At 46.2% G+C, this 26,153-nt stretch overlaps 1 protein-coding gene across 2 annotated transcripts in view; it reads right to left on the bottom strand.

The window, feature by feature from the left end:
• Positions 1–26,153, bottom strand: part of LOC121600675 (RNA-binding protein fusilli) — a 79,564-nt gene that overhangs the window by 11,154 nt on the left and 42,257 nt on the right. For both annotated transcript variants that reach the window (XM_041929507.1, XM_041929506.1), the window contains exons 3-10: positions 25,606–25,959; positions 13,789–14,074; positions 9,280–9,372; positions 9,146–9,200; positions 1,590–1,700; positions 604–736; positions 396–533; positions 110–325 (exon numbers count right to left, since the gene is read on the bottom strand). In XM_041929507.1, coding sequence (XP_041785441.1) covers positions 110–325; positions 396–533; positions 604–736; positions 1,590–1,700; positions 9,146–9,200; positions 9,280–9,372; positions 13,789–14,074; positions 25,606–25,959 — 1,386 coding nt within the window. The remainder of the gene's footprint in view (positions 1–109; positions 326–395; positions 534–603; positions 737–1,589; positions 1,701–9,145; positions 9,201–9,279; positions 9,373–13,788; positions 14,075–25,605; positions 25,960–26,153) is intronic.

The following is a 26,153-nucleotide window of genomic DNA, read 5'->3' on the forward strand; positions in this document are numbered from 1 at the left end:
TGTCCAACAATTCAAAGTGTTGTTAGCATTAAAGGACGTTAGTTTTGTTAAACATAGTTATTCGCATTGCAAGAGTAGGAAGCAATTGCGTGCAATTTGCTGTACAAACCTGCTGCACTTCGGCCGTCGTCGAGCGGAACAGCTCGATGTACCGCTGCCCGATCGATTCCCGATGCTTCGACAGTGCTTTCGAGGCATCCGTGTCCTGCTCGAACAGTACGAACGCATCCCCGGTCGCTCGGCCGTCCGGTTTCTTCACAAAAAGGATGCCATCGGCACCGTCCAGCACGTTGCAACTGTTCTCACCGTTGGCGAAGAAATCAAGCTATAGAGTAGGAGAAAGAGATGTTAAGCAAATTGGGGAAGCGAACACGGACCGTTTGCTCGTTACTTACCACCTGCTTGGCAGTGCAATCGTAGGGTAATCCACGCATCCGGATGATTACCTGTGCGCCCTTCGACAGGAAGGCTTGCGCTTCGTTGGATGCACCACCGGCCACGGCCAGGAAGTCCTCCCCGTTGGCTCGATACACCTGCGCGATGCGAACACGGACGGTTAGTCAATGCTGAAGAGAACGTACGGATCAGGCGATTCACACTTACCTCGATGTACCGATTGCCAATGTGATGCTTGTGCCGCTTGAGCGCCATATCGCGATGTTCCTGTGACACGAACCGTACCAATGCTTCGCCGTTGCGGCGTCCTTGCGGTGATAAACAAAGAGCTACACCGCCCCTGCTCGAGGAGAAAGAGGAAAAAGAAGACGGAAGATGGGTTAGTTTACGGCAAAACACACACTCCAAAGGGCGATCGCGATCGCGGCAATAACAGAACACACAGTCGCCAGTGACACAGTTATTAATCATCGGTGCTTTCCAGCAACAAACTCTTCTATACATCAATTAAAAGGGGTCGCAATATGCACAAACTCTGTCGTATCATCAAAATGAAGTGTGATATTTACTTCTTCGAACTGTAAATCGACCGGCACCAGTTGAGATGGTACCTAGGGTAAACAATTACTAAACAGTTGCTCTATTTTGTTGTGCTGCTTTCCAGAGTGCAGAGTTACTATGTCAGCTTTTCAAACTGCACTATCAACAGCGCGAAACCTGGCAAGATCGACAGGATCCCAGCCCAACCGTCGATTTCTTCCTCGACCAATGTCGAATAGGTCATCGATTTATCAATTGTTTTTCTTCCACAATCGTACACACTACGAAACAGCTGACAAGGACCGCCGGCCGGAGATCCCCCGTTCGAAAGTGTTCCAAGCAGCTACCTAGTGGCGCTATAGAGATTGCGTTTTTCGTAGCCGAGGCACGGTTTCAAGTTGATCGATCCCATGTTGCACCTACGCGGTACACAATGGTTGGGGGAGACACAAAGTGTTCTTTTTTGTGGAATTTGCTGCTGAGTAATAAACTAAAAAGCTATTGTATAGCTACTACGGTGAACATTCATCGATTTTTACGGTGAATTGTTGTGGCCATTAAAGAATGCTAGGGGTAGAAGTGCATACAACTTCGAGAGACAAAGTGGCGTTACGAAACAAAAGCTTTGTCGGAAAACGGTTGCATATACTCACTTGGCCACATTCAGTCCACGGAAGAACTTGGCAATGTCCTGATCGCTGCTCTGCCACGGCAGTCCACGTGCACGCACTATACACGTTCCATCGATTTCGTCATCAATCGAGCTGCGGGAAGAAAAGTCGTTGAAGAACAGTTAGAATTGTACAGCAAATTAAAGTTTAAACGGGGAATAAATTTTATGAAACGAGTTGAGCAAATTAAAACATAGCAATCAAAACCAAAGAATACAACAGTATTATTCCAAGAAACTAGGAATCTAAAAGTGTTCACAAGATCGATTCCAATAAGATTCGAACCAACAACGCGCGATACGTGAGCCCCTTACTTTAGCCACGGCACTATATGCAGATCACTATAGTGAACAGTTAAAACGCTAATAAGACTCTCGGATTTTATCTCAGTTATGTTAAACAAAAAAACAAATCTTTAAAATTTCCCTTTCTCAAATCGAATATAAGCGAAATATGTACAATTGAACCTGATTTCCAGGCCTTCCCAATTTTAACACACATTCAGGGTCATTTACGTGTCAGCCTAGTGGAACAAAGAATAAGTAAACACACGTGTAACAATCAAACCCAGGTACGGATTCCAAATAACAACAGAACTCTGGAACGCAAATCCTCTGAATCCTCTATTCGACGATGACGCTCATTATAGATTTGTTTGAACAGATTCCATCCGATGTATATCTTGAGCGGTTTCAGCGTTTCTGTTCAACACCATCTCCCGATACACCCTCAGCTGAAGCCATACCATTACGAATACCCCCCCCCCCCCCCCTTCGACTCCAATATACGATGACAAACAACAACCCAGATTCTGTACCGATCCCGCAGCATGGCTTCTGTGTCATGCAATCTGACATCGAACCGGTAACGAAAAGCCCCTGTAAAGGGTGAAAATAAATCCAACCCTCCCTGCTCACTCTTCTGGCGCGGTTCCATCTCTTCGCTCTCTCTGCAACTCTTCTCGCATGCACGAGAGAAAAAAAAATCAAAAACCACAGCGGAAAATTAGCGATTTGTGGTATCGATATGCTTGTTTTAAATGCGGTCGTTGGAGAGCTTGTCTTCCGGTGTACGGATTTTCATCATCCCCCTCCCTCCATCACACAAGCCTCGGTCACCCATTTTACAGTGTAGTTCGTGTGCCGTTTAAAAAAAGCTAGAGTTTAGTCTAAACAAAAAAACCAGCTTAAAAAAATGACTTTTTATCTTCAAATCGCTTCAATGCGCAACAAAATTACCCTACCAACATACAAAACTGCGCGACTTTTTCCCACAAACCAACCAAAACCAGCGCCAGAGCAAGCCACACGGTTACGAGCGGGAGAGGAGTAAATGCGAAAATGGCACGAACGGCACACACACGCTGGTGGTAAGTAACAAAACCACATTGTATGTGTTTTATCAGACCTTGTACAGTGTGTAGCACTACACAGTAGTTAACTACCAGTTTTAACGATACAGCGAGCTGGGCAGGAAAAGTAAGGCTGTCTCCCGTCAGCAACCAGACACGTCACTGATCGGGGTGCAAGATTGAAATGATTTCTTTCCCATATCAGCGCATTTTACAATGTAGTTACATATTGGCTCAATATTCAATGCAAGTTTTTAAGGCATATCACTTGGAACACTAGTGTGGTGGCAGTGTGTAAAACATTAAACAAGTTAGAGCTTCTTAAAATGCAGACTCATTCCTAAACGTAAAAGAATATGTAGCGTTTCGCGCTCGAAAGACAGCTTTAGTCGATCATGTTGTCACCTAGCAGATAGAACGCCCTCATTTGCCTCCGCCCGAGATGTGACAAATTGATCGTGCGACAAACAGATCAGAACCACCCGACGATGACGGCGACGACGACGGCTTAGCTTTCCGAAGCCGAGATGCAGTGTAGATTCACTATCTGAGACAAGGAGAACGTCTGATCAGCAGGGGTTGAAGGAAAATTGATTCTTCATGCGCACACAGCGACAGACAAGCGCACGAGCTGGCATTAGGTGCTGGTATAATTAATAGCATATTCCCCCCTTAGTTACCGTCTCTTTACCATCAAACTAAGGTTTACGTGGTTCCAGTTTTTGGTACATCTCCACCATCATCGTCTCTCTATAGCGATTCTCGATAGTTGGTTCATTAATATCAAGTGCTGTGAATGTCCAGAGACCTTCACGAAAATTCAACGTCAATTCTGAATCAACTTCTAGAGTCTATTGGCTAATGACAACCACGACACATTTGCAAACTGCAGGTACAATTTTGCAGAAGGAAGGCCACCTCAGCATGTGCAACTTGTCCAATCCATCAACCCCAGTAGTACCCACCACTCCCGAACGACACCTCTTGTGGTATATACCCCTATGAAATCCGCCAGTAATGCTTACCCAGGGGGTTCTGCTTATCACAAACACGCCACAGCGCACCAAGCTTTACAGCCAATAAAGATGGCTAATACAGGGCGATTCGCTGCCGGTGTGTTGGTGAAATCGCATCCCCTATCGATGACCGCGTAATCCGTTCCAGTTCGATAGGAGCAGCAGTAGCACACGCAGGTGTAATTGATTTTCCCCTTCTGTTTTATGTTGCACAGTCGACCCGTATTTTCAAACTTCTAGCACATTTTTTTTAAGACCCCAAGTCACACTAACAAACACCAGAACACAGCACACAGCGATTGATTGCTGTCGGGAGGGTTTAATCTCTTATCAGGCCGCCGGTAGGCCACACCAACACAGGCACACTCTTTTGTACACTCTATTTATAGCAGATTAGAACCTAAGAAAAGCCGGGTAAAAGTAAGAATGGAACGGTGAAAAGCATTCCCTTGCGCGCTAAACCAACGCAAGGGCACACACGCACCACTTGTTCACTGCTTCCTTCACAGAAACGGAGACACCCCTGTGTTCACACACTTCGGACGTGCCACTCAGCATGCCGAAAGATTTGTGTGCATGCACAACAACTTCACTCGCACGCTTTCTATCTCTCCCTTTTCCCTCCATCGCGTCATCGTCGCTCTATCGCATGTGATACCCCGATTAATACCGCGCACCGCGATCGACGGAAGCTAATCAGCAGCACCGATGTGGGCACAAGAGCACAGCGCGCAATCGAAGAAGTCCCCGCCGTCCAACACAACGAGCCAAACCAACTCACCCTCGGCGACTCTATTACGATTCCACACAACACCCCGGAGGGCCCTTCCTTGTAGCGCTATATACACGCGAGAGACACTCGGAAGAAACACGGCACCAACGCAACAACACGCCAAGTCAAGTGGCGTTAGCAAGATTGCTTACACAGGGCTCGGTGGTCTCTCTCTCTCTCTCTGTCTCTGTCTCACTCGGTGCCTCGTTTGGGTTATTATGCCACGTCGATAAGCCCTCATTACACTGTCGGCGACGGGTGGCAGCCTCGCCACGAAGGCTTCTGATGCAGCCGCCTCTTTACAGACACAAACTGACCCGCTTGACCAAATTGATCTTTGAACGGTGCAGAGACCGGACAGTCTGCCACCCGGTGGTCGAGACTGTACCCTATTTAGACGCCATCCTGCGTACCTACAGAAATTCTTGTAGACTTGCACTCGAACTGGAACACCTCCAGGCGAACTCCGGCCCAAAGTACACTGAACTATTGGTTCCGAGTGGCAAAAAGTGTATTTTTGCAAACGTACACACTACTCCTCCAGTTGCAAGCTGAGCTCCGAATCCGAAGTCGACGACACCTTTCGATGCAACGTGCTTTTTTTTCGTTGTTTTTGCAACCACCTTTTGCTTTGCACCGAAACTTCCGTACCCCACACACCCCCGACACAAACAGTCAAACTCATTAAAAACTGCGCACACACACACACACGACTATGACCCGCCCGGTGACTGTGCCGTCGATCGTTTGACTACCTCAACTGAACTCGAGAGAGTCAACTCGAGGAAGTCATTAAACCGACGACGACGAGAAGCGAAGGGGTAGGCAGTAGGGAACCCGCCGGTGACGACTCCGGTCATCGAATTACCCACCCGATGGTGGCATCAAATCGCAACAGTAAGGGTCGTCAACACGCGCAAAAACAAGGGCATGTATTAAAGCTATGGATCTAGGCGTCACACCAGCCAATGACGTGCCAATGAATTACCCGAGACGAAGTAATGAAGTGACAATGTGTGCTCCCAGAGTTTAAGAAGCCGAGATTCCTCAGACTTTAAGCAGAGTGCGCACTGTCGCTCAACCGAAGAAAAAAAAAACCTCACTAGAGTCACGTACGATCGGCCCACTCTTCTCACGGCTCACTTCTTGCATCCCCCCCGTGTTCTTGTTCTGCCAGTCGAACACAATCGATTGGAAGAACAAAACAAAAAATCTTGGTTCAAGTCACAACACAACGGCAGGATACGTACGCGTCGGAATCGAAGGATAAAGCACAAAACGTCTTGCACCGACCATGCGGATTGCGGCAAAAAAAAACACACACACACACACTGTGCACACACGCGCGCGCGCTCCTTATGCTCGGTCGGTTCGCCCTATCGCGCATTCAACGAGGTACTGGAGGGTCGTATCATTTTCCCAACGACAAGTACTTCAAACGCTGCACTGAGACCAGCCAGAGTGTGCGAGTCTGAGCGAGCGGCTGGTGAGAGCCCTCCCTGGGTCGAGGGAGAGGAGCGGGCAAACTGATTGACGAAGGGAGACGGGTGACGAGACTACACCAACGGGGGTCGCATGATATACACCCGAAACCCACCACAAACACACACACACACGGGCACTGCTGCAGCGGGAGGAGGGTATTAGCTGTCGCTTTTTGAATAATTTCCGATCAAACAGCTCTCTCGCGCGAGCACACCAAGCACATGCAGCAGAACAGATCGAACGATCGTTGTGGAGCTGGAAAACCGTTTCCTATGCTTGTTAGAGGAAGAGAAAACCCCCGTGGGGATGTTCGATGTGTCCTCCATCGTATGGAGAGGAGAGCGCAAGATCGCTCTGAGTGTGAGGCGCGCCTGAACGAACCGATGATAAGCACGATCACATCACTGTGTGTTCAATGAGTGAGCAATCAAACGGAGATTAGTGAGTAGGGGATGAAAATGGGAATATAATAATGCACATTTATATTCTCTCGCCTTCAGGTGCGCACCACAAGCGGAGCTCGTCTTTGCCAAGGACTTTTGCATTATGCTAAATCATTATTACACGCCGCCGCTGCTGCTGCTGCTGCTGGTGCAACGAGCACAAAATTAAATCGAGCAATAAATTACGATTTATCATATCTACTACTACTCTGATCCTTCTCCTCCTCCCCCAGGGCAAAACGATTACGGTTTAAGCAGATTATTGCGATAAGGATACAGGTAGCACGCTTTATTTTTACGCGCCACGAAACAGCATTTTGCTGAAGGTCAAAGATAAATGCTGAGTGGTGGTGCTGGCGGAGGAGAAGGAGGTAGAAGAGCGGTAATTTGTTACATGCTTATCTTTCTTTACGCATTTCTTTATTTGTTTTCATTCATTTGCTGACACATTGCATAATAATCTCCGTTGCAATTGCAATTGGTTTTGCATCGATTAAGCATTGGTAAAAAAAGGCATTAAAATAAAGCAGCCACAGCACCACGACAACGCGCGCGCCTTTGACATTAGCGCAACAATATAAATGTCAACTTTATTGACCATATATTGGTGCACACCATAATGTAACAGATTTAATGACGAAAAGAACCTCAGTTTCGTGTTTGTTTTTTTTTTTTTGGTTTTCGTTTTGATTTGTTTCTTCTTTTTCCAAAACACATCTCTGTGCTCTGCATGGCTTGGACCATGTGTGTACCCTTGTTCCGCAACCAATTGCTCTCTACGGCTCTCCCCTTAATGAGCCACCATCAATCCCGCAGGCACAACTTGCCAGGTAAAGCTCATCACTGCTCAATTTGTTCTACACCATGTCGGAAACGATTAACGACTCTTAGAAACCCATTTTTACCATTTTACGCTGACTGTGTTTGTCAGTCATGTGCGTGTGTGTGTGTGCGTGTATTTGAGTGTGTCAGTAAGCATTAGTATGCATGCTTGCTTGCACACGCTAATCATTTACAGGGTTCTGCCTTCACTCTAATTTTCTACAACCTGAATAAGCACACCAACCAACGGACAAACAAAAAAGTACAAGTGAAACCTTTTTGCTCAGCCAAACTGATGCAAATGGAAGGTAGCGAAAACAGTTGAACAGCAATACTACAATGCTGAAAAACGTTCCACGCGGTGGTGGTAAAGGCTCGTAGCCTGTCCAAATTTACCATGCCATACATTCCGTCGAATGTTTGCATATTTATAACATAATTAGTTGCTTTTCTTACCCTACATGACACCACCGATCCGATAGGATACCCCCTCCAGAGGCTCCCGATACAAGATAAGTGAATTAACTCAACCGCGCCCGACATGACAGAAGATGTGGCGAAACGCTTGCAAAGCTGCGCAAAAACGTTCACCCCACTACGCGATTGTTGGAATTAAAGTTTTGAACTACGAGTTTATCATTTCATTCAGCACACGGCAACTTTAGCCGAGGTTTTAGCAAAGCGGCACAAATAACAGGCAAATGGCAGGGTGAAAAAGCCCACCTACTGTTGGGGTGGTAAAGTGGGGGAGGGGAATAAAATTAACATTTATGGGTCAATTAATTTTCGGATCTTTGCCCATTCGCTTACTTTAACGCTTTGCTTAAATTTACAATACGGCACACGGGAAAAGCCGCCCGCCTCAAATACTTGCTCTCCCGTTAATGCTCACCCGAATTAAGCGTTTGCCGCTTGGCGGAGCGTGTTTGTTTGACGCAACAGCAGCACAGCACACCACATCAAATGAAAATGTCTGCACATCGTTCCGCAGACGAAATTAAATGTTTCTACCCATTTACAAATCTGTTCTGCAACGGGAACAAGGAAAGAGATTCAACCGTTTGCTCTATACATATTCTAATCGTTTGATACATGCAGAGATGTCATAAATCTTTGTGGACTAGGAAATAGTTGAAATGATCACGGTAATGATACTTCCCCTACCGTTCGATAACTGTTTACTATTCCGAGTGGAGATAGGAACAGAGCGCGATTGTTCAATTGAAACAACACTACTCGCAAAAGTACGCAACGACACCGAATTCCTTTTGCCTCAATAGTCATTGGAGTGCCTGTTCGTATCACATTTATCACGACATTGAAAACAGTTGCATGAAACAACGCCGACACCACTTCAGAGGTACTATTCCTATCTTAGTTGGTAAATATTTGCCATAAAGCGACAGTTTTTCATCAAAACAAGTTGCGATCGCTTGTGGAACCGGGTCCATCACAACATTCTTCCACATTTCTTCTGGTTTGAATGAGTGAAAGATAGGAGGGTTGCCCCCCAATTAGCTCATACAATACATCACCAAACGAATCTGGTTTTTCTATTCTGGCGCTCTCTGGAAAAAACGTATCGTGTGAAAACGCAGCAGTGTGTCTGGGGAAGCAAAGGTCAATCTGGGTCGCCCATTAACACTCACCATATGCCCGGCTCCAGATTAAGGTTTATGATTTCGTTTGCTTCAAATTTGTGTCCTACAATGAAAGAGATTGAAAGGGAAAATATGAGTAAAATCGTTGCAATGACGTCGAAAATTATATTTTCAAACCTTACCTAGTGTGATGAGATGTTTCACGATCGTCACCATGTCGCGTGCCTCCTTGACGTAGAATTCATTATTATCCTGACAGGCTGGCAGGTCCAGATCTGCAAACGGAGAAGGCACAATAGAGCACGGGAATCATACAAATTAGTGTAAAGCTCATAGAATTATACATTAAACCCACTCAAGCAGCACCCAACGCAACATAAAACACTCGTCAGCGTGTAATTTCTGTCCAAAAATGGGCCCCGTCTCCACCTATAAACTCATTTTTACCCGAGCACCGGTTTCTCTCGGACAATATGATGCTAGAAAATTATGTTCCAAATCGGGTAGCCCCACACACACACACACAGCCAGCAACAAATCACAAGGTGCACTTGATTGCATTACGCGTGGATGCCATTAACGTACCTAAATACGCCGCCGCCGAGCGCAATCGAGCCACATTCGTCTGTGGTGTGTCTGTCACCAACCATTCGTTGTTCGCGCCGGTTCGGTTTTGCATCGCACCACCGGCTGACAAATTGATCGGCGAGGGGGAACACTTTTTTTTAAAAAAACGCAGCGTCCATTATGCTCTTTGCTTTGGGTCGGACCACCACAACACCACAACGCACCAAAATCAGCGCCTGTGTGTGTATGTGCGTGCGTAATTGCCGCCGGGAGCAGAAACAGTGTAAAAGAGAGGGGAAAAAAGGCACAAAACGTTTGAAACGTCTGTTGAAAAATTACTGCCAGTGAAGGAAGTGAGGGAAAGCGGCAGCCACTTGTCAGCTTTCCTCCCCTTGACGGACAACGCTGGGCCCAATCGAATTAGGACGCCCGTCGTCGTCGTCCGTTGACAAAGAAGGCAGCATGCGAGACAAATGTGATACCAATAGGAAATGATCCGGTTTCTCTGGCTGTCTGAGAGTTTGCAGCAATTGCATGCAGTTAACCCTTCATATGTTGTTGCATTTTAGTCATATATGATTTATTACTGTTCGGCAAAATTGAAATGTTTTTGGAGCAAAATGTTTTGTTATGGTACAGACCAACAAATTGAATCATAATGATCACTCGGTTTAAGCCTACGTTTATTTCTTGGATTCATCATACCTTCAGGGGTTAGTTTAGGTATGTTACAATCTTCTTTAATCGCTACCTAATCGAGTGCACATTGAGCGCCCTTTCCTCCGCGAGAGGAGCGACGTGAGTGGTAATGCATTTCCAGTGTGTCACCCGATGATGGTAATGCGGTACGCACCATGCACCCCCTCCGCTCTTTAAGACCTTCTTCTTCTAAGATATCTTCACCCTTGTAACCTGCTGGCATTCCGTTCGCTTCGGGTATGGATGCATTTACTCATGTCGGTCAGCTGAGTGCTGCTCTGTTGGACACCGTACATCACACCAAGGCCGGACACGACTGCAACAATCCGCTCGTTTGTTTAGCCCATTTTACGACCGATTAATCCCTAGACGGCAGTGCATCAGTATGCATCCACCACACACATACACACACACGCGCGCACGCCTAGTACGGTCAGATCCGTAGATGGTGTGTGCCCCTGCTGTAAAGCATTGATGCAAGCGAGTGTGTTGGTGCAACATAATTGTAAACATTGCGCGAACAAACTCCGCTCCGGTCGCGCGCAAACAGCGAAAGTGCATTGCGCGAAAGGAAAGAAGCTCATCTCTTATGGCGATAGAATAGATCGTTTGCTCAACACTGTACTCACTACTCTGTCGATGCAGCACACTTGTAGAAGTCAAACGTTTTGTAAGGTTAGTGAAGCAATATGCTATTTTTATTACACTAACCATACTTCATTATAGCAAAAAAATCCATTTCAGCTCGAAATATATCAGACAAGATGGTTAAAATCGAATAAAAAAAGCTATTTAGCGAATTGTTGTGAAACTTTAATTATCGACGTTAACAAACTTAATGTGTTATTCAACATAAAGTGTCACAATTGTATGCAAACAAATGTATAAAAACACTAAAAGATAGCCAAAAGTTGACCACGCAGATTCATTCTATATGACCGTTGTGCGCTTAGCACACTAGCGCCATTGCGCTGCCAAGTGGCCGGTGTCAAAACTAGTGCTCACCCAAGTGGGAAGCTCGAGAACTACACTACGCAAGAACGGGTTTGAAAATATTCTGATCGTGAAAAGTTACACCGTCGTGATCGACTTTAAATGATTTTAAGATGATTCAGATTGTTTTTATGTTTGTATCTAAGTTTACACATAACATAAACTACAAATTTGCGAACAAATTGATAGCAGTTTAATTTTCTTTCAGCATGCAATTAACTGAGTTGTTGTGGCAAGTACAATCGCAATTGCTGTCCAAGCGCAAAACGACACCGGCAAGACGTGATCTTAAGTAAAACGGCGGCGTCAAATTTGGCGATTATGAGTTGCGCATATTAATGTAATTTTTTTGTTTTATACCACCGCCAAAACATACTCCGTACAACCATCTCAAGGTAATCGTCAGTAACGAATCACCATCGTGGTCTTGTAATAACGATCACGTCGGACTATGTCCACGACGACAGGCACTGCAGACAGCGGGAAGAAAAACGATCATTTGTTTCACACTTGCGCGAAACATCGCCATTGACTCCTGGCTGCTGCTGCTGCTGCTGCTGCCGAGGAGCTCGTTGTGTTTCGTTGTCGAGTGAAGTACGTAACCGTGAACCAAACAAATGACGCCACACGCGCTGTACACAGCTTTAATACCATTTGCTTTTTGTCAGGCTTAATGTCCTTTTTTGTTGTACCTCTGTTTGAAGGGTTCTAGCGCAATGTACCAAGTACATGAGTGGACACAGACACACACACATACACGAGCGAGAACTTCTAATCGATACGACTGTACCCAACGAACGTCCATCGATAAGAAACTTCGGTAAGACATTTCAGAACACACTAATCTCGTAGGCGCACTAACGATGATTTTCAATATAATTTCCCAAATATTTTTTGTTGTCACCTTCAAAACTCGTAACATATTAAGCCCGCGGGGTTCAAAACACTGCTCGAAGGACACACACACGCGCGCGCGCTCGTTTTTAGGATGTGAACAAATCCAATTAAAGCGCTGTTTGACAGCACCACCAACAAAAGCCCACAACAAAAAAGGTTCAATTTGGGATCACCGATAAGCAATAGCCATTTTGGTAATGCCAAATGTCCTTTGCCCTTCTTGCGCAGGCCAATTTTCAGATAAAAAGATTGTTCAAACCGAATAAAACAAAAAAACAAAAGCACACGTGCGACGATCGCTACACGCAAATGAGGCCAACGGCATGTTTCGGTGTGCGCAAATTACTTTGGGCTCACACTCAGCTCAATAAGTCCATCAATCAATTGGCCCCCACAGCCAGGAGGGGGAGAGAGACAAGAGTGAAGATTTGAGCTGGATTGAAGCATTATTCCGGCAAACGAAACAAACCGGGGCCCACTTGTCGATGGTTTGTGTCAGTTTTGACATATGCCAAAAAATTGCTTTCTTTTTTGTGTGTGCGACAATTGTCTTCAGGAAAGCACCAGCAACAACAAAAACGGGTGGAAAAGGGGATACGACGGTACAATCTGAACAATGTTTTTTTTTGCTCCTTGAAGTTCGGAATCGTAAAGAAAAACAATTATTTATTATTTATAGACACACAAATCTACCTTCGGCAAAAACGAAAGCAACCTGTCGAAAGCTTGCTGTCTGGGTCGTTGTCAATAGCACCCAAAAAGTGATTCCAGAGCTCACGCAGATGTCATTGCCGGGTACACACACGCCACAGGGAGAGGTGCGACTACACTAACCGACAACAACTTCTTCTTGGAGCTGCTTTTACACTACACCTTTAGCTATATAAAAATGTTCAAAGTCATTCACGTTCAAGTGACTCACAAACATAAGCTTCACATGAAGCTATTATCATCAAGATAAGCTACTCGAGAGGTTTAGCGCGCAGCAGGTACGCAAAAAGTGCATACTTCTTAATCTTATCGACTGGCGCTCCAACACAGTTAGATACATGACACATTCTTGTTAAAGGCCACATTCACGAGTAAGTGATTTGACATGGTAATAGACTCCATCAATTTCAGCAGTAGCTCACCTCAATCAACATCACCTAAGGCGCTCTGTTCTATACACCGAAGTGTCACCGTAGAATGGTACTAACCCTAACGTCCTAACGCTTATGATTTATGTGATAACACATTTGGTACACCCTAGCCTAATGCGCCGATCCAGGAACCGCTTGCTCATCGTAATTGCTCCACCGTGGTACACACACTGCGAACGGCGTTTAGGCGCTGTGTGTGCGGACATCAATTTATGGCGTTACCCTTATCGTAATCGTGCCTAAAACTTGTATGTAGGTGTGGTGTTGTGTTTTGGAGCCTACAACCATTGTCGGGGGTTTTGGTTTAGGTTATTCGTGACGAATTCTTCAAACTTAGCACGCCACGAAATCCTCCCCTCTCTCTCTCTCTCTCTTTCTCTCTCTTTCTCTTACCTTTAATAATTTCCGCAACCGAGGCCGGCGTTGGCGGCAGACTCGGCATCGACTGGAGCTTTTGCGCCTCGGCCACAGGGACGAGCGCGCGGGACAGATCGCCGGCCCGGAAGCGGACAAACTCCTTCCGCAGGTCACAAAACCGCCAGTAGTACTGGGGCAGGTCGATGTCTTTGGCACTCGCTTCGGGATGGAGACACTGCCGGAGTGGTAGCTGCCCGTCGGTGACTAGCCGAAAGCTGGCACAGTGCGGGTCCAGATTGAGCGACTTGGTGTACTCATCAAACTGTGAAGAGGAAGAAGGAAAGAGAAGGAAAAAGCATTAGGATTAGTTGCGAACAATTCTTACGCTACACACCTTCTTATCGTCCACCAGCGTCCATTTCACGGAGACAAACAATTCTCAAGAGACAAGCAACAACAACAAGAATAACAAAGCTGAGCATACACAATAAACCGATAAGAACCGTGGGTGAGGAGTACGGTGCTAAAACAGATAAGCCTTAAGCGGACGGGCGCACCGCTGCAGGTGTACACACTGTGGGGATGCCACCCTACGTCACCCACCGTCTAAACCTTTGACCATCCCGATTCCAAAGATGACGACGAATCGGATGCACATTTCTCTGCTTACGTCGCCGCCCGCGACGACGCTGGAATGCTATCGAGAATTGCGGATTTACTTGAACTTTGTGCCCTGCTCTTGGCAGCGAGCGCAAGGCTTCGGCACATATCACATCAAGCGACACACTTCACAGCGGGACACTCATGCGCACCATCGAGCCGCCGCCGCCGCCACGCCGCTGTAAATGCAACGGTGGGTACGAACGCTTATCTTCGAACCATTGTTCGACACCTGCCCTGGCGTGCAGCGCGCAATCGGAGTGGCCCCGGCCGGCAAAAATTGCAAGTAACCTTCCTGGGAGTCAAGGGAAACGTCCATATAATCATCTTCTCCACTTCAAAAGCATTCCTACAGACGTTGGCATGGTTTGGCGGAGAGCATGTTTTGACGTTTTATCAAACCGCCCCGTTCCGTAAAGCGATTATGATTGGTGTGTTATTGCGGGAGATTTGAGATATTTATTACTCTTCTTGCCATAGGGCACGATCAGTTGAAAAGGGAGAAAAGGGTAGGGCGAGAAGACGGCAGAAGCTCTTATCGATTACACTGCCGAGTCTTACAAGGGACTAACACCAACGCGTGTGGTCGTCTCGACGCGTATTTCACAAAACAATGTCTTATCAAAAAGAAACAACACCTGAAAGTGATATCAAAAATCGATTAAACAATACAGTTGCTCTGACAAAGTTGAATGTAATGTACCGAACTCATGATTCAGTTGTGCTCTTGCTCCAAAATCTTGGTGTTTCAAGTGCATAGTGCTTCAAAGAACGGTCAAAACATAAGCACATCACAAGGCACTCTTTCTATCAAGAACCTTCTCAGGAACCCAAACTTCCAGCAGTTTCGATCTAAAAAAGGCACACACAACGTTGTGACGGATGTACTTGAATTGGTTGATTAGCATTTTCGCCACTATGACAAAGCGATTTCAGACAATGATACAACACAATCGTCACACACTTGCTTTCGAGCAGGAAAGCAGAAACTGCTTTGGAGCTGCCGTCACGATGACTCTAATCCAAAACTTGCCACTTTGCGTCATGACTTGTAGCTGTTGCTGCTGCTGCTACTGCTACAACACCGTCCAGAGAAAAACAACATTATGCACAACTTTTAACACTGCGAAGTAGCCTCCACACATGTTGCTAGACCTGCGTAGTAGTTTTTGTGCCAGTGTGTCGTCACAAGCGTACACGGGGTATACAGGCCCACTGAAAGTCAAACTCTTGTTACATCCATTAATCGAGCTAATTAAAAGCAAAGGTCCTCTGTGTTACAAGCAGTCAGAGGTCCTCCTTTACAACCCACTTTGTCAGATTCATAACTTCCGTTCGAGCGAGTGTCAGGTTGCGTTTATGAAATGGAGGAGGTACAGACAGTTTGTGTTACTTCACGTCATCAAACTTCCCCGATGTCCACGCCAATGAAAGCCCTTCTTACTCTGCAAAGCAAGACCGTCCACCACACTAAGCTTGCTAGCATCTTTGCCAAGTGGAGCGTGTTTTGGCGTGCAACCCGAAGAAGTAGATCATTTACGGCACCACCTGAGATAGAACACACGCAACGACGACCGTGCTCCAAATTGGGTCTAATTTTGAAGACGTTGGTGTTCGAAAAATCCCTACAAAAAAAAACTGTCAACATAACTATCAGAGTGATTTATTGTCGCGACTCTCCTACCTGGCCTACGCCAACCACACATTAGCCGGTTAAAAGAAACCGAAGGAGAAAAGTGACGTTGATGAAAGTTTTACGAGTTTGATGCAAACACGCACACACACACAGAGGGGAAGAAATAGATGAACGAAAGAATTGTGAAACCAAGTTCCAAACCACTGGTTAAAAAATGTTTAAGTTTATAACGAAAAAATGACTTCCCTGTCAAACACATGAAACACAGCAGCGAGTGACCATCACATGATGAAAAACCCACGGAGTACCTCCGAAAGACCCATTTGTCCCGCTCGGAGTCGTTTTGCGCGGACTTTCCGCATCTTAAAACACACACGGACGCTAAACAAGCGTCCATTTTTTTTGTTACCTTTAGGCACAAGCTAAACGTCTGTTACATGACGGAGGTACTATAAAACTAAACAGAACTGCAGAGTGAGGAGAAGGCACACAGTGAGCCAACAAACCATGGATATCTCGTCGTAGAGCGGCTACAAAATCTTCACAATAATTGCTATTCACTATTCAGTTTTTGCTGTTGTTGATGTCAGTTATATTTTGTCACTTTAAAACATCGTTATATCAACAAGTGAAGAGTGTGACAGGGGCTGACGGTAGCTTGCAGTTTGGATTTGTCTACACAAAGTACACAAAAATGTCTCAAAGCCTACATTTCAGTGCGGCGAACAACACGTTGATATGGTCCTTTTCTCCAGTTGTTGCGTGTAGCAGTAAGAAATTAATTGCATCGCTACATTTCCACCACTAACTCCCTCCTCTACACCATTTACCATTCACACCACTTGTACACATGACGCTCTTACAGCAAGGAAACTTCAAATACGAGGACGCCGGCCACCAATATTTAAGGAATGCACTTTTCGCAGGGTGACAAATGTTGCACATTTTATTCATCAATATTTGTACAAACCCATCGCTTAGCATTGCCCTTTACGAAAGCTTAGCTTTGTTGCGTTCCCGCGCGAGGATGCTGTTGCTGTGCCAAAGGCACCATCTGAAGGAACTGTCACGTTTCCTGTGTTTTTATTGGCTCTCGCTTTACATATCGCCTGTTGAGAAATAACCACAACAGCCTCCCATTGTGAGGTTGTGAATTACGTAGCCAATTCCATAATTGACGGAGCATGCTAATGAAGGTTGTCCCCCCAGTGTCTCGCAAACATCGGTAAACATGACACAGATTTGGGACTTTCCTTTTAAGTTCCTCTGGTCGGCTAAAGCGTATCCGCATATCTTTGCAACCTAATTCCAACCATGCGCACACTGGGGAGCAACCGAGCAGTGCCATTACATCCTTGGGAAGAGGAATCAACGAACGAAACGACACTGATACAGCCTTCTACCAGGCTAATTGTTCGCTTAACTTCTCCTTTGGATGAATCCGTCCATAGAGGGGACAAAAAAGCATACAACACAAAATCCAAATTAGGTTTCGAGTCGGACAGGAGATAGGCAAATGAAAGATTTAAAGGCAGTGGAGGATCTGAATTTCGAAATGCTAATTCCAAGTTCACCTGAAGGCAGGTGAATCAAGACTTTGATTTGCTGTTTTGATCGGCAAATAATCTGCCAGTGCGAGAGATGGAAAATCTATGGCAACATCTTATTCATCACGTCAAAATAATGCGATAGTGGATTGGATTTAGAAAAGCAATGAAACTAGCTGTGCCTATTACTATTGGAGAGTATTGGACATACATATTAAGTTCATATCGTTACTTTTAAAGAAATGATAGTTAGTTACAAGAAATACTCTGAAATACATTTTTAGCCAAAACGAGCTTTCAAACATAAGAATTCACAACTTCAAACAGAAGACTTTTTAAGGCTCGAAGTGATTCAAATTGGAAAAACACATCTCATTGTAAGTGACGTCTAATAGAGCCGAGCGCAAGTGCATGAAACAGGACACTGCAGAACCTACGATCGAATCTAGACTGAACCCGATAAATAGTTAGATCTTTCTATACAAACACGTAGAAGAGCACTTTCACTCCCTTCAACAACAAACATACCTTTACTTTAAATATCTTATTATCATTTCATCTCCAAACACGGACAAACATACATTGATGCAAGAAACCGCGCAAACGTGTGCTGTGCTTCATTAGACAGCTAATCTTGCCCTCATCAGCGCCACACCGTTGTGTTGCAGTGCTTGGTGCACGTGCCAATTAATTAAACTAAGCTCTTCCTGTCATTACCTTGCGCGCCACACGGCCGGCACTATATTATTACGAAATGGTCCTAGGGCATCGTGAGATGGTGAGTACTTCCCCCCTCGTGCAGTAGGCAAGGAAGGAGTCTCTTTACTTCTCCGTGCGAACACATCCACCAGCATCGCTTCAGATCGCTTTTATCCCGCGCACTAAGGACGACCGGATCTCGTAACAATTGTAGCGTATGCCAACTAAGTATGCCGCTAACGCGGATCATACCGCAGCGGCGGCGGCGGCAACGAATAGAACCGAACCGTACTTGTAAAAGTTGTTCTCGAAGACGGGCGAGCGCCACCCTTCGGGGCAGATTGGTTGGTTGGTTGGTTGGTTGGCAGCTTTCTGCGTCGGTTTAGCTACTGTACCCGGTAGGGCAGCTTTTTTCCTGAGAGATTATCGAAAATTACTGTCTTCATAGCGATCAGCGTCATGATGATCGCGCCTTGTGTGATCTGGGGAACCTTGCTCGGTGTTCCGTACACGAACGGAACACAAATAAACAACGCTCTGATCTGTAGCACTGTGCGAAGGCGAATGATTGTGAGTTGCAAGAGATAATGGTAATACTTTACATTGCATGTACCAGACCATTTAAAGGACGTACATGTTTTTTTTTTACATACTAGCCCAAAGTAGAGCACATCGTTTCGTTCGCTATTTTCATTTCAATGCTTTTTTTTCGTGGATTTTTGTGCAGTTGAACGACGGTATGAAACTGTAAATTAATTAAACCCCCTTTTTACAACCCCTTTTAACCGGAGACGAGTGAAATGCATTCCTTTACCGCTTGATGGGGAATTTATTTCCCTTTTAGGCATACATTTTACATCTATTCCGTGCCATAGGGACGCACACAAAAACTATGCTAAACAATTATCCATTACATGAAAAAACTAAGACACATAATACCTCGCAACGACCGTAATGTGTTTGGATAAACACCATTTTCGCTTTCTTTGGCTCATGTTTTTCTGTTTCCTTTTTTTCTGTCCCCTTGGAGATCTTTTTTACACCTCAGGCGACGCTCCGGCGGCTTAAGATATCCCTCCAGGCATGCAGATTCCGTAAAAGTGCGCCTAAAGCGATCTAGTTTTTGTGAGTGACGCGTAGTACCCGTGTTTTAGCATCGTTAAGATCTCTCCTCCACGCGCGGTACACGAAGATGAGGAATTTCCGGTCGCCAAAGCTAGGATGAAGCTAAGCCAGGAGAAAAAAGGAGCCCCTCGCGTGCATAACGAGCACTTAACAACCGAGCCACAATCGTTAATGCCAGTGGATTGCAGTGGTGGAATTAGATGGAATACAAAAAAAAAAACGCAGCGTTTCTAGAGAGATTTATCATTACCGAGGGAACGCAAAAAACCAGGATGGCATTTCCGCACTATATGCTAGAGGAAACTCTTCACACTGTACGTTATGTAAATTTAATTAATTGTACAAAACATTTCAAGCTTTATCAGTCATCGGTCAAAGTGGTGACCATGAGCTCTACACCCCGCCGTGAGATAAACTTTTCACCTCAAAAACCACACGCCAATAAAATAACATAATCGAATTTGCTTCAGGTCAGCGCAGCAACGCCTTAAATGGCCGGAACCGATTGTCCCAAAATAAACGACCTGGAGGAAGCCTGCCCATTCTATTCAAGGCGTTAAAAATTAACCAAAACAACAATAGCGGCGGCCTACCACCGCCACCACCTGAAGATCAAGAGAAAGGAAAGTCCTCGAGAAATTACCTTTCACTTTTGCAACAGTTTCGTGCACGCCGACAACCTGTGCTGCCGCTCAATTATGTAGTGGTTCTACCCTTGGCGAAGGGCATCGGGAAATGGACATTAAGATGTATCCCCGAGAGACAAGCCAAATCCATCAATTAGCTCCAAAAGGGGAGGGGGGGAGGGGAGGTAGAAGAGGGACAAAATCCTGTGTGCGAATAAAAGGGACGCTCAGCCCAACCCCAACCAGCTTCAAGTAACTGGAGCAGCCGAGTATCGTGCCAAGGCGAGAGATGAATGTTTTGAGTGGTAGTACTCTTACCGAGAGGTCGTTGCAAAGGCCAAACACTGGCACAGCATATCATTGCCAAGGTAACATTGGTGACGACTAAAAATAAATTTAAAAAAACTGGATCTACTTGTTCAACGCATGACACACATCGTGTCAATAATTATCAGAATTTACGCGACTACACACCACAGAACGGACAGCAAAGAAGGGATATACAGCGTTTCAGATCTATCACAAAAGACTACAACGAGCGCTGCCAAACAAACCCCCTCCCCCAAAAGAGTGTGCAATCGGTCTTCACTCGGATGCACGATGACATTTGCACTGGCCTCAACACACTGACGCGGACAGGCAACCTTTCTTGGAGGCAAAGCACCGGAGCAGCGCGTTGCAGCTGGAAGGTCACCCCTGTGAGGGAATATTGCGCCAAAGGGATGGGGCGGCGTACGCGAATTGAGAGGTTCGTCGCTCAGACCCGTGCGCAAATCACTAGAATTATAAGCACCATTGCGCGCGCATATTTTGATCGATATCTTATGGGGACTTGCGCGACTTGCCCGGTGAAAGGTCTTGGTCTCCTCCGATGTGTGTGTGGGGTCACCAATTTTCTCGTAACTACAACACAGCCTCACACCAGTTGCATGTGTCTAGTGTGGTGGCTCGCACAAATCAGGAGGTACACAATCAAACACCGGTTGGTGGTAAAAGCAACCTCCAACAGACGACGCAGCGCGCTCATTTATGTGCGCGCATGTGAAATACCAATGATCTTTGTACGTTTGTTCTACTTATGGATTGGGTGGTTTGCCATTTGCCAGGTAATTGGAATCATAATTTCCAACAGATGCCACGCACCTTGCATACCTTTCAGGGGAGAATAGGCACACACGCACACAATTTTGTTAGGGCATAACCCTGTTCCTCCCTCATTCTCTCTTTGCACACATTTGTTACCAATTTGTTATAAAATCAGCCATTTGCGCTTGCATATCTTTTGAAATTACTCTCCCGAAGCCGAAGCAATATATCGACACCGAGCAACAGTGCTAGATGAACAGACAAATGAGAAAAAGAGCACAGCAATCAGTAGGGCGTCGGAAAGCCCACTGCCAGCAGGTGAACAGAGCCACGCATGCGCGCACACATACGCGCAAACGCGAACCCAACTATACTCAAAGAATCCCCTCGCCCGCGCCCAAAGAGGCCAAAGGCTGGCATCTTAATGAGCATTAATTAACGCCCTGCTGCACAGGCGCAGGGCCAGGCCGAGCCGCTGCCGTGTGTTGTTGTGCTTTTCTCGCGCGGCAACACCTTTGCCCTCTCGCGGCTCGGCGGATCGGATAAATCATAAATTAAGCCAAGGATTGATTGGGCTGTGTACCACCAGCAGCAGCAGCAGAGCTCCAGTAGTGGCAGTAGCACCGAGCAAGACACAGGAGAAGCAAGGACGGGCTCAGCGGGTGCTATGGGACCGGTGCGATGGTTACTAGCGATGGTTAAAAGCCGTCTATTCGGATCCGCTGCTGCTGCTGCTAAAGGTTCCTCCTGAAGGCAATTGTGGGGGGGCTTTTGTGGTGTTTGGGTGAATCCTCGAACCGTAACCGGGACGGTATCCATCAATTGCATTCGGTTTGCCCATCATTCGTGGCGGCGTTCCACATTGAACAGGCCGCCACTCCACAGCTCCACAGCGGAGATACCGGAACGCTGGGCACGGGGAGGGGTTTTGTTAGAAAAACGTAATGGTTTCTTCGGTTCGCCCATCATCATCATCATCATCGGACGGTAGAGGTTGTGATGTGCACGAATGGGTATTACTTCGAACAACGGTGGTGATGGACGCGAACAGGCAGGTTGTGTTCCACTACCGTACGGAACGGGGTGGAAAAAGTGATTAGTGATCGATGAATTTCCACTCCGCTGGCTTATTGTATGCGATCGAAAACTAAACGAGGTGTGCAGTAAGCCCCGCCTAAATGATCCAGTGTTTTCCTGGTTCGTTTTTTAAAGCTTTTTTGTTGTGTCTTAGGACAAGAAATGCCTACCCGCTGAGAGTGAAAACACTTTAAAGCGGGGTTTTGTAGGGAGTTGAACTTCAATGTTCTTTATTGCAGGAGCCAGATTACATACGTCAGCTCTGAAGTCGACTTTCTTTCGCGGAAACAGTCAACTTCAAAGTTTTGAATTCCAAACTACGACCCAAACACTGCAACTATTCCTAGAATACTAAGGAATTGAATTAAAACGACTGAAGTCACAATGAATCAACATGACGTACAACAGAATTCATAGAATTTGCCAAAAGTATCCTAAATTTCCCAAAGTCTTTCGACACTAAGATCAGATCGATCTATTCGTAGCTGCACACCATGGAACAACAGATGTTTTTGTACCCTTGTTGACATACCCAACGAACACTACGACACACTTCTTTCAAACTCTGAAGAAGATATCTAAGCTGGTTTTCCCCAAGTACCATTTTATAGTTTTCCCCAAACAATATTGTTACTGTCATATGGAACAAAGACGTCTGAGGATTTTATAAAGTCATTAGATCGGAGAGTACTCCACACACAATGTTTGAAGCTATGACTTACAGGAAAATGTTGCTTGAGATCAGAAATCCATCATACTACCATCATCGTTTGAGTTTGAATGTCCAAAGTGCTACAGAATAGCGTGATGGTGATATCTTTCAAAAAAGTATGAAGAATTGGTTACTTCAAAGAGTAAGTAATCCCTAGAAATCTAGACAAAGCCATCAACTTTGACATAGGAGAGAAATCAAATCAAGACATTTGTAGTACAATGTCCAAATATCAACAATTATTCGATACATTGATGTTCCAACTTCTGCTATCAAGTAACGATTTCCATTGAATATTTCCATTGAATATTTCCATTGAATCCAATACATGTTCTCTCAACACAACTATTTATAAACGACCTTGTTACAATGTATGCAAATTGTCATTATGTTACTCCATCTCGGTGATGCTGTGCTGCTGACAACACTTCCTGCACAGGAAAGTCGACACAAATCGATGCGACGAGTATGTAATGACGCCAGTCAAGCGGCAAATGTCCCATCCAACCATTCCACAGGAAGGACAAGCACGGGAAAATCAACCATGCGAGAGTCAAACCGAAGTTGATCTCAATGAATTTAAAATGACCCGTGCAGTACACCTTGCCGATTCTGCGCTCCCACTTTTTCCTCGCTCCGTTGTCTTTCATCACACGGACAGCGCAACTCCAACAAGGTGCCGTCGATCGATATCACCACTACCTATCGATCACGGGCCGGCGGCCCCCCCTAGGAATGCTATAGGTTCCGCACACAACCTGCGCCCATCCGCGCAAGCACATCAGCAGCATCCCACAAGGAACGAGTTTTCAAACTAGATTAATTGAGAGACCTAGTTGCGCTCGTTCCAAGCACTGTGCCGAGAGAGCACTGTGCTAAACCCTTCCTCCATTTACTTCTACTGCTCATATGCATATGCGCAAAGAAAACAAGATGTAGCCCCTCACACACAACAGACACAGGTCCACCCCTCTGTCATCATCGGCTATGACGTTGTGTCGTTTAGTCGATTAAATAATAATAAAATCAGCAAATCCGTATCAAACACACAGCTAGCTGAGGAGCGACACGACTTCAAGTTAACGCAAACCAGACCGGACAGGTGCACGATGTGCGACAGATACGAAATAGTACGTGAGGTGCGTTCGATCGATCGAGCGAGATATCAAGCTTCAAACGCGATCTGCATTGCTCCAACGCGTTCGTCCATTGACACGAATTCGAAGTACTCGTTCGCACGGATTTTCCCTTTTTCAACTAGCAACGACGAACGGAAAAATTAATCACACGCACTTAAAGCTCAAGTCAGCTTGTGCCGGGATCTACTTGATCTGCCCATTTGCGGTACGCATGTGAAGGCGCGTGCGGCAATCAAGATTGGATGCGTTTGAAGAGAGAATACTCCGAGCACTTCTGAATGATGACATTGAGCAATTCATCCGGGCCGGTTGGATCAAACACGATGTAGCTAGATGTAGCGGCGGTTGGATCTGGTTGTCTGAAATTTACTGCATGAGAACGATCCTTTCCGAACGATGCCGTAATTGCATCACGTTCATTAGACATCAGATTAGCGAAATATCTGATAACTCATGATGACACACACACGCGCGCGCAATGATATAGGGGAGTTGGATGGTGAAATTCCAGTCTAGAATTTCCACCCCAAACCAGGAAATAAATTGTGTCCAAAAGGAGTGGAGGAGAGCCTGTACTATTCCCACCTGCCGAGTTGTTCGAACATGTTTAATTTTGCCTTCAATATTCGCGACCAAGCAGGAAATCTAACCAGTTTTTGTCGGCAGACGGGGTATCACGTTGCGTTTGCAATTTTGCCTACGGGACACCTGCTAAACCCGTACCTTCCAGGCTGTCAAGACGGCAAGCTCCAGGGCGAGATGCTTTAGGCTCCCAAAAGCGAAGCATTAGAATCGCGGCCGCAACATATGTAGCCCGGATTGCCTGCATTGATCCCGAAAAACCGGCTACAACCACACAACACACTAACGGGATGCTGCACTGTCAGCGCAGCGGAAAATGGATGCAAATTGTTCCCCAAATGACGTGCGCCACGAGGGCCACACACCACCCGCCCCGTAGGGCTCGTTTGACAAGAGCAGAAACAAGCCATGTAATCGGACATTCAGGCGGTGTGTGTGGTGTGGTAGTTTAAATGAATTTAGGAGAGGGAAAGAAAGGCAGAAAAAATGACTACTTAAACAAAATGGAAACCTGTCGCGTAAGTGCGGCTTTAGACGTGCGCGGCACCTCCAAGAAAAAGGCGGCGAGAGGGGGAATAGGATTGTGAAAGTTGCACGCGTAGCGCTCAAACAGGGGAAAACTCGATGCCGAAGTTGGGTCCAAAGTGCAGCGGAAAAGCTTACCGCGGTGCGTTCGCTCTTGGACGTCTCTATAGGGGGGATTAGGCATAATTGCAACTTTTTTACGCCAGTTTTGTTCGGAATTGATAGAGTAGTAGCACAAGCGCACACCAATCAGGCTCGCATTACCTATCTCGAGCACTCCGCGTTTGCATGATTTCGCGAGGATCGCGTGTGCAGTTCAATCTGTCAATTCTGGAGAAGCCTCCCAGCAGCAGAGCATCTGTCGCAAATGTCTTAAATGTCTTCGACCCTCCTAGGTTCACTCGTTTCTGGAGCACACTTAGTACGAAACGACACTTACCTGTTGGATCACTTCCTCGAGGGGACGCCCGTTCGTCTGCACCAGCGACTCGATTGCCGGGATCTCCTGCGTTATTGCACATTCCGGTGGCGACGGTGCAGCAGCACCCGGGGACACAGCACCGCCCGGGATGGTCGCAATCGCCGTCGTGCTGCTGCCGTCCAGCGCCGCGGACGGCGTGTTAATGCCGGCGGGGCACCCGCTGGCCGTACTGTTGGTGCTACTGGTGATGCTGATGTTGCTGTTGCTGCCGGTAAGACTGTTGCTGGCACCGATCGAGCTGCCGCCTGGTGCTGACTCGGTGCGGAATGTAGAATTCCTCGGCCGGACTAGATACTGCTTTACGCCAATTATCTGCAACGATAAGACGGGAAACACGGAAAGCCATCAAATCACGCTGTTGGGGAAAAAACGAGCTGTAAGAGATAACGGCCCATAGCCAGGGGGAAGCGTTTTAACGATTCTTCCCTTGCCCTCCCCCTTGCACATCATATGCTAATCATGTGAGCGCTATCAATTGATGAGAAGAAGCAGCTTACGCACGCAAC

This window comes from Anopheles merus, chromosome 3L, assembly GCF_017562075.2.
Source record: "Anopheles merus strain MAF chromosome 3L, AmerM5.1, whole genome shotgun sequence".
Lineage (NCBI taxonomy): Eukaryota > Metazoa > Arthropoda > Insecta > Diptera > Culicidae > Anopheles > Anopheles merus.